General features: G+C 35.9%; 2 protein-coding genes across 5 annotated transcripts; both read right to left on the bottom strand.

The window, feature by feature from the left end:
* Nucleotides 1–29: 29 nt before the first annotated feature.
* LOC105684456 (muskelin) lies at nt 30–4,597 on the bottom strand. The gene is made up of 12 exons (XM_012397799.3): nt 4,180–4,597; nt 3,886–3,955; nt 3,653–3,795; nt 3,263–3,467; nt 2,988–3,180; nt 2,663–2,898; nt 2,314–2,594; nt 2,073–2,250; nt 1,784–1,987; nt 1,518–1,709; nt 1,047–1,289; nt 30–927 (listed from the first exon to the last, which is right to left on the bottom strand). Exons 1-12 carry the CDS (start codon nt 4,266–4,268, stop codon nt 694–696), a joined length of 2,268 nt encoding a protein of 755 aa, XP_012253222.1. The 5' UTR covers nt 4,269–4,597; the 3' UTR covers nt 30–693.
* Nucleotides 4,598–4,751: 154 nt separating this feature from the next.
* LOC105684457 (lipopolysaccharide-induced tumor necrosis factor-alpha factor homolog) lies at nt 4,752–8,652 on the bottom strand. 4 transcript variants are annotated; one of them, XM_012397800.3, is made up of 4 exons: nt 8,394–8,652; nt 6,664–6,826; nt 6,242–6,536; nt 4,752–6,137 (listed from the first exon to the last, which is right to left on the bottom strand). In XM_012397800.3, exons 2-4 carry the CDS (start codon nt 6,821–6,823, stop codon nt 6,035–6,037), a joined length of 558 nt encoding a protein of 185 aa, XP_012253223.2. In that variant the 5' UTR covers nt 6,824–6,826; nt 8,394–8,652; the 3' UTR covers nt 4,752–6,034. The 4 variants fall into 4 exon arrangements, with proteins under 4 accessions (XP_012253223.2, XP_012253224.2, XP_048510244.1 ...); XM_012397801.3 differs by lacking the exon at nt 8,394–8,652 and adding an exon at nt 8,191–8,374; XM_048654287.1 differs by lacking the exon at nt 8,394–8,652 and adding an exon at nt 7,375–8,039.
* Nucleotides 8,653–8,866: the final 214 nt, after the last annotated feature.

Genomic DNA, 8,866 nt, shown 5'->3' with positions numbered 1-8,866 from the left:
GTGGTTGAGTGAAAAAAAGAAACACATAATACAAACAAATATTTTTGTACTTCAATCGACTGTACACAAACCTTAGTCATAACTGAAATGGTTAGACACTACGCGATATGATGTAGGTTGGCGCAAGATATCCCCAGCGGACTTTATGTACGATGGATGCGGGTCGAGCAGCGCTAGATCCTCACCTGTGCCGTTGCGCTGCTGTAAATTCCCGTATAGATATTTACTATCCCTAGGAGAATTTACAGCATACCTATATACCTGGGATTATCTAACTATTTCAGTTATGATCACGCCAAGCTTACAATGGATCTTAGTTAGCATAATACGATTGGTGAAACAAGATTTTAAATAGCTAAGAAGTAATCTACATATCATATGAAGTTTTGTTTCGATTATTAGTCTTGATAAAGTAATCAAAAACAGAGCAGATCCTCTCAGAAGAATTAACAAAGAATGTAAATAATAACAATATATGATCGGCGCCAATATAAATTCTTACGGAAAAAAAATTGATTGATATGACAAGTGAAATGATTGTACCGTTAAATAAGATTACTACCGGTCTGTTATTTATCGTTATAGAATGACTTACGTTATAAAATAGAATAGAAATATGTGACGAGTCTAATTTTTGTGTAAAAATCGAGAATTATATGACTTTGAGTTTCATCAGCCTTATTGTTGAAAATATCACAAGGGCAAAATGTCAATGAGATTAGCTCGAGGCTCAGTTAAAGTTTCTGGAAAGAACTCGGTGAGTTTATCGTATAATTCCGTCCGACGAGCATGAATGTCCCGCATGGTAAAATTTTTTAAAGGTGCCGAACCTATCATACCACTGGAACTCGAAGATGAATCCAGATCTGAATTTGCATCATTGCGTCCCTCTTGCTCTCGGAAAAGTACCGACGCTAGTAACTGAAACTATAACACATGAAGAATCGTATTGATCAATGCAACATGATATAAACATTGGTGATGACATAATGATCAGATACATGGAGTACCCTACTTCGAACAGCTATTCAGAATGTGGCTTTTACCTCTTTTGTTTGCTCCGGGTCAGAATGATCAATTATCTCAGATACTTCTGTTTGTAGATATTCAAGAGCCTCGATACTGTTTTTCATTGCGAGTTCTTCAAATTTGTGCTTTCTTATTATCAGTTTACATTTTCTCAAAATTTGCTCATGCGATGGCCTACATAATTTCAATTGCCAAAAGTCATCCAGTCTCAATTTTGGCAGACATGATCGTCCCGGGTTCCCCCCGAATAAGTAATGGACCTACAATATATAAATACTGGATAAAATAGTCCACGACTGTTATTAATCATTTAACGATAATCTCTGATAATAGAGATATCGCACATATCTATGTGTCAGTTAATACATTGTGAAGCAAACAGGGATTTAGATAATAAAGAAATACGCAGTCAAAGTTGATAACGCACGCGGTACCAAGTATCGTAAGATCGTGATTCTGAGTTAAGATTTTTTGTTGTTCCAACTTACTTTTTGAATATGATCATACACGAGTTGATGGGCAAATCTGGGGCAGGGTTCGTGGTCCTGCATATTGTTCCAATATTTTTCTCCGACGTTTTCATTACGATAAATGCAAGACCACCGATTGTCTTTTATATTATATACCCAAAGAGAATTCTGTACATTATCGTACCTCTTTTCTTTGTCTTTGCTCAGACCCTGTGACAATAATTGCATATTATGAAATACAAATTCAGGATGCTTAGTTGGCAAGGACAAATAAATATATTTACAGATAACACATAAATTTCTCCAAGTTCAGGATCGATGGTAGCCCTTTGCGTAAATCCGGCTGCGGGAACGTGATTCGATTCTCGATTTCCCAAGTCACTCAAGTTTATATGCTCTAGGATCTCCGTGTCAACTTCAAAAGTAAAAAAATCATTGAGATATTCTTTACTTCTTTGCCCAGCAAATATGTACAATTTTCTAAATTCCTGAAAGATAATTCTGCATCATATTTTCCCCCAATATCTTATGGGTAATTCAATGAATAAATCTAACGAATGTGGGTATACTTACTGGATGGAATAGCATAGAATGTCCAACTCTGGATCTGATTGTCGGTACATTAGGTGGACTGGGTCTCGCTATATCACAAGCCAGCCTATTCCAAGTTCCCGTGGGAACATGGTATGAATATAATCCAGAAAATACTGGCTCTGTCAAATTCGGCATGATCCCGTGATTTTCTTCGGTACTGCAGTGGACAAGATATCATACGGCTAATACCTAAACTTGATGGCTTTTAAATTTAACTCACCCCAGCGATGGCACAAGAACACGCCCCCCAAAGATGTGAATAGTTCTTTTTTCAACATCCATTGACATCTGATGATCAAATATCAACTGCGGACCGCCCACTACTCCAGTATCTTCAGATATCTGGGTCCATTTATTGGATTCGATATCATAAACGTAAAAGTCACTCTTCAGATTTTCAGGAGAGCGATACTGAGTATCTAAATATCGCCCAAGCGTAAATAACTGACGCCTTTCTGGGTCCAAACACATTTTGTGGCAAGACCGGGCGGTAGGACCACCCTGAAATATGTATTATATTAGTCGTTAGTCTTGAACTCAAGATTAAACAGTGCTAACCAATGACTGACCACAGCCTCAGTATCCTTGCAAATAAGCTGCCATTTGTCAGTCGCTATATTATAGGTCCAGAGATCAGCCAAGTCTTGATTTCCATCCCAACCACCAAATAAGTACAACATTTGTGAGGAAGGATCCAGCACCATTTGGTGACCACCCCTCATACCAGGCTTTGGGTCCTCAGAAAACACTTTTTTCCATATTGCTCGATAAGATTGAGCATTAATGTACTCATTTAAGAGACCCACTATCGAAAGAAAAAACATATAATTACAATACTTTCCAAAATATGATACTATTTTGCATAAGATGTTGGGGGGAGTTGCGGAAACCTACTATTGACAGCGTTTCGGATGAATTTTTCTGCCTGGCTATGATCCCCCTTGGTTACTAACAAATCATATAATGTAGATAACCTTGGGTCCTCAAGAGTTACCCCCGTTACTCTTTGTATCGTATCAACAACTTCGGGTTGATCCAATCGGCGAAAATGTTTCATACAAAGTCTTATCACTTCTTTTTGACAGTACTGTAATAATATAATACTGAAACCTGTGTAAACTATGCCCATACCTGTGGCTAGATCTGTGGAAAGTGATTGCAATACTAACACAATTAAACCACTCTAAACTACTTTTGGCAAGTTTTGGATCATCCACTCCAGCTAACTGAACATGCCAGATAGAGAAATTAAAACTCGGGCCCCATGATTGCAAAGGAAGAATTTTAAGATATTTGATCGGAAAGTAGTTTCCTTCATTCCCAATCACATGCTTCAAGTCAAACGTTTCTGGTGTTGCATCATTTTTTAAGCCACTGGAAGAGAAGTGGAATACTCATTAGCTCTGCTAACTTCTAGACCATCCCAATTCTCACAACAAGTTGTAACACTCCAGTATACAATTTATATGTTACAAAATTATCATTTCTGAAGTTTTTTACGTAGGACTTGAAGGGTAAATCCAAATAATCATAGATAGAGTTTAATTTACATCTCTCACCTTTCTAGTAATTCCATCATGTTTTCTGGCTCCAGTCCACCAAATACTTTGAACTTTCTAATATTACAAACATGTGTTTTCTCATATTTACCAAACGTGATTGTTTTCACGATAGACTGGCGTTGAAGTTTGAGAATTAGGAACTAGAATAGATATTAAAGAAAAAGGTGATTGACCAATAATTAGAATGTACTGTAATTGCGTCATACGTGAAATGAATGTTCTCTGCCAACCTGGGGATGGTTGTCATTGTCAGATGACCAGCGTGAAGATTGATCCGATGGTTTATCAACAATAATATTCCTGAAAACAAGAATTCATTTGATTGGCGATTTTGAAATCGGTCTGTACCCCATAGTGTGTTTACATCAGCGGAACATTTAATAAGACGTATTGTCCTTGACAGAAAATGCGACTTGCAGGTTAAGAACGCTTACGATAAATTAGGTTGATGGTACACCACTTTTTACTGGATGACACATGGTGACTCAATAGAATTCAGAGTCGCCAATAAATCGAGTACTTACTCAGGTACGTAGGTCGACGAGTAACTGGAAAATTTAAAGATTCTATACTTCAAAATCTTTGTAAAATCGCCACTTTCATGCGCCGCCATGTTGCACAAGTGACATAACCTTTTGCTACTGCGAAATTTGAAGTTCGGAACGTTTGAAGAATGGTGTGATCGTGCGAGTATAAAGTGTGATCGCGGTGTGTGTGATGACCACGGTGGTGACGATCACCACATCACTGCCCACCACATATGTCCCGTTCAAGTGTTAACATCTGACCACAGATGGCAACTGACCCAAGATTGTGATAGGATTGTGATATTGTAAACTGATGGGATGTGCGCATATAAAAATATTATACACAGACACGTCTTTGACTGATTGTGAGTGAATTAAAACAGAGATAACGATTAATCCGACTTGTCGCGAGTCGCCACTGCAAGCTTCTCGAGCGTATTATACATATGTGTTAGAACTGTTTGATGATAAAAATTACCCATGTAATACTTAATTTTCTTAGGGGTAGGAATGTAGATTACAGGTAATTTTTGAGATGACGATCATACGCATCCAGTGAAAGACTGATCTTACGACTGAAAAAAAATACATTTATTCCTACGCATATGTATGTACACCTAGATTATATACACATCAAACATATTTGAATACAATATTGACCGTATATGAACAATTTTCGAAATATAATTTACGAACGGTCATCGACTGTGTCAACATTTTATTAAAATTTTTTATTCTAGATCTCCATATTGTTTTAGAGTAAAATATATATGCCGATTGCATAATCCTCCTTTATTCTGCACCGATATTCAAATCAATTCAAAGAGTAAATGCAGCAAAATTGGATTTGTTCTTGGAATTAGACAATATCAAATTGATTCCGAAAATTTTTAACTTCAGTTCCAGAGTTACAAATATCATGGTCTGATACACTCTATTTCCATCTGGTGAAAGTCATACGTCTTTTTGAATAAGAATGTCATTGTTGATTATTTGATGAAATATTATATTATGTAGCAATTCTAGTCCTACAATTTGTTACGCTTGGCATAATGGCTACAATGATTATGTTATCTAACGAAATATGTTTTTCCCTATGCAAAATTATATCTACCTGCGAACAATAAGTTCCAATTTCTTCATGTGGTTGGTACCAGAGTAGAAAAATAAAAACCTACTCAACTAAGGAATATAGTAATTTATTGGGCAACAGAATATATAATGTACCTAATTATTAAATGATATTATTCAACTCAAATAGTCTGACAAGAATGCGATAGGTGAATTATAACACCTTTATTCTTTTTGAACCAAGTAATTGGCTTTGGGACTTTACTAAACGATAATTTTCTTGAATCAGATACAAAATTATAAGCTTTTCGAAAAATTAGGTAATTTTGAAAGTATTAAGAATGTTTTTAAATACTCTCTGTGACCAATGGAAGGCTAACTATAAAAATGCAAAACTTATTATTAATTATTAATTGAAATACAATGGCTAGTGGTCTCGTCAAATCCTTTTCTTCAGGCGTTTGGTTTCTCACAGCCCTTATAACTGCATGTATAGTTAATACACACAATTTTGAATTTCCTGCCTGTCAACTCAAGGTTCAAATACTTCGGTGTGGTGCAAACATATCTTCAATGTTTTGTATAGTACAGATAAACGATGATGCTTTGAATTTGCATCTTGAAATGTATTGAATAGGAAAAATTAACTAGAAATGGCAGTAGCCTGCAAGTAGCTAGTTGATAGGAATGTACGGACAAGGCAAAATGTTATGGCTTTAGTTTTTTTTCATCTTCCAAGAGAATGGCTAAGGCTCAACCACATTAGTAAAAATGAATATATTCAACCTTTCCATGTACCAATGTAAGTCTTGCAGTTTGGACATGAATGATGCACACTCATGAATGCACTCATGCAATAAGGCAGGCACGAACACAAACAAAACCTGCAATGAAAGAGTTGAAGTTAAAATGAGTTACAGTACCGAATAGTTGATATCATTTTATAAAGTCGTATCAGAATAGCAGAAATATTTGAATGAATACCCACCCAAGCAAGCATAGAATTATACAACAAATGTGAGCACTGGCTTGATGGTCCGAAACGGTTGTAGTTTTGATGTCGGCACGGCAAGTTGGACATGTCATTTTGACAGAGTTTGGTCCAAGTGCATAAGCTACTGTTTGTTGTACGTATGTTATTTGTGTAGGCGGTGGTGCATATGCTTGCGGAGCTATGTTCTGCTGCGGATATTGACATCCAGGTTGAACTTGTTGCGGTTTTGGTTGCGCATGTGATGTTGTCATTGGCATTGGCATAGGCATCGCTGTGGATGGCTGACCATCTATGAGAAAGAACATTACTGCCTGTTTACATTTCCATTTGGAACTGTTGTTTGAGTTCCATCTTTTTATCACTTATCTTCATATTAGAAACATTTGTCTTATTCTAGCACACATGTAATGACTTACATGATGCAGGCATGGGCATCTGCATTCCTTGAATTGGAAACTGAGCAGAATTTGGTGGAGGATAAGGTAGAGGTGCATTAGTCATTGCTTCATCATATGAAGGAGGAGCTGTTGGAGGTGGTATGCCACTACCACCCATCGGACCTTCGCCTTTTTCCATTTTCTGTAATGTTGAAGTGACCACGCTCCATTATTTTTCAGACATTTCAGTTCCATACTAATGTATACACAATTTTTGATAAGTGGGAAACCTATGTAACTGGGTTCTGTTTGATTGTAGTTGCCACAGGAGGAATGAAACTATAGATAATTTTATCACCTTTCTTAACCACTCATTATACTAAGCAGCCGTTGAATGTGAAGTCCCTTTTAGGAGGAAAGGAAATGAGAATTGAAAATTAACTGTTCATGCACAACTTTCTGCATTTATTTCATAATGTAAAGAAACTAGAATTATTTTTGAATAAATTAAAGTTGAAACCAGTTTTCAATGATAATCTATTAGGCTAATAAACAAAATTTTTTTACTTTTATTGAATTTCTGATGATTCATGTCCTTGATTCCGTGATGAAATCAAGGACCATAAATGTTCAATATTTTCTCATCCACAACCATTCCAATGATTCTACTCAAAGATTCTCCGTATAGTTCAGTAATTGCTGTACACGGTACACATTGCCCCGAATAGTAACTGAATTCAACAGTGTTACCTTGTTAATTACATGTAACGCAATTGTGGTTTGTTATGAACACACATGCATGAGTAAGTGTGAATAGAAAGTTGGCAGAAGGCATAGGAAGACTATACATAATAAATATCTATCTTACTTTACTATGTATATTAGTTTTGATAGAAGTCACAATCTACTTTTACCAGTCTTGTTAATGGCAAATTCTCTGTGCCAACTGAAAATTCTCAATACCTATAGCTAAAAGTGTCTTTTCTCAGAACTGAATGTTATCAGTTTGTTGATACAGAGATTTCTGATTGTAAATATGGAGAGATAATTTGAAGGAATGTGAAATTTGCTCAAGTATTAATCCCATGAATATGAGCATGAACATGTTCATTGTTTGAACTCTACGGAAATAATATAATGTAAAAAAGAAATTATTATTATATGTAGTTATAACAGAAGAAATTCTTTACTACTTGTTTTGCGAATACCACTACGCAACCAGCTCGTCTTCTACGTTATGAAAATAACTTATTGATAAATTTATCATATCAGAAAATGAAAATAACAATGAGCAAACGGCAACTGCATCCAGATAAGTAGATTACAAGTTGTAACAAAAATAAATGATGCGGAAAATGATGATGACATTGGTCTAGACAATTGCTATCAATGACAGAAGTTGCACAAAGTGCATGTGTGAATCTATTCTTTGAGCATGATTACCTGACATATGAGAGAATGTTGGTACAAATTTCTGAAATTATACTTCTAAGATCCTATGATTGATAATGAGCCATATTATAGCACCACTGGTGTACATAATTTTTATACACTGTTGCTACGTACCAAGAACGCATTTAATCAATTATCGCAAAGAACTTGACTTCCATTAATCTTGTAATGAAAGATGTGGTTGAATGGCGAGACTGTGCTACACCCTCATCAGCAATAAGTAAATCACATTTTTATGTGACGATACTTTTACGTTGTATTGGTGTGAATAGATCTTGGTATTGCATCCGTTCTGGATTGTGAATTCAAGTACTTACATAAATGAATTGCAGTTCAGCCTATCAACGAATTATAATTCTGAAAATAAATCTAACAGTATTTTAAAAATAATTCTCGTTAGCTCATGTCTGACAATGAGTTGAATAGAAACACGAATTATGGTTTTACCAAACACTAAATAATCACCAAACGACACTACACCAGCCGTTGACTGAAGATTAGTATGTTCAGTCAACGCACCAGCCTGGGACCCTATGTGCCTAGAGAGCCTATAATGGGACAGCGGAAGCCGCCATATTAGGGCGCGCGACTCTTTAAACAACGCAAATTTTTGCAGCGTGGTTGTCACACCCGCTCACACCTGTCGACATTGACTGAACTATGTGCCTAATAATACCTGATTCCTCAGAGCACACATTATAGTATAATATCATATATACATTATATTACATAAGTAGATTATGCGCTTATGCTCTAACAATAATCTTAATTCGATCTACCTTTACGTTTT

The sequence above is a fragment of the Athalia rosae genome, chromosome 4 (assembly GCF_917208135.1).
Source record: "Athalia rosae chromosome 4, iyAthRosa1.1, whole genome shotgun sequence".
NCBI lineage: Eukaryota > Metazoa > Arthropoda > Insecta > Hymenoptera > Athaliidae > Athalia > Athalia rosae.
The sequence above is the reverse complement of the archived record's forward strand: the minus strand, read 5'-3'. Positions and strand labels throughout refer to the sequence as shown.

Bases quoted from the DNA above. Each gene is read 5' to 3' on its own strand.
- LOC105684456 (XM_012397799.3), bottom strand. From the start codon at position 4,268: ATGGCGGCGCATGAAAGTGGCGATTTTACAAAGATTTTGAAGTATAGA. The intron at 3,468-3,652 runs GTGAGAGATGTA...CTTCTCTTCCAG, and splicing joins ATGATGGAATTACTAGAAAG to TGGCTTAAAAAATGATGCAA. The intron at 1,988-2,072 runs GTAAGTATACCC...ATTATCTTTCAG, and splicing joins ATTCTATGCTATTCCATCCA to GAATTTAGAAAATTGTACAT.
- LOC105684457 (XM_012397800.3), bottom strand. From the start codon at position 6,823: ATGGAAAAAGGCGAAGGTCCGATGGGTGGTAGTGGCATACCACCTCCA. The intron at 6,537-6,663 runs GTAAGTCATTAC...TCTTTCTCATAG, and splicing joins GATGCCCATGCCTGCATCAT to ATGGTCAGCCATCCACAGCG. The intron at 6,138-6,241 runs GTGGGTATTCAT...CTTTCATTGCAG, and splicing joins ATAATTCTATGCTTGCTTGG to GTTTTGTTTGTGTTCGTGCC.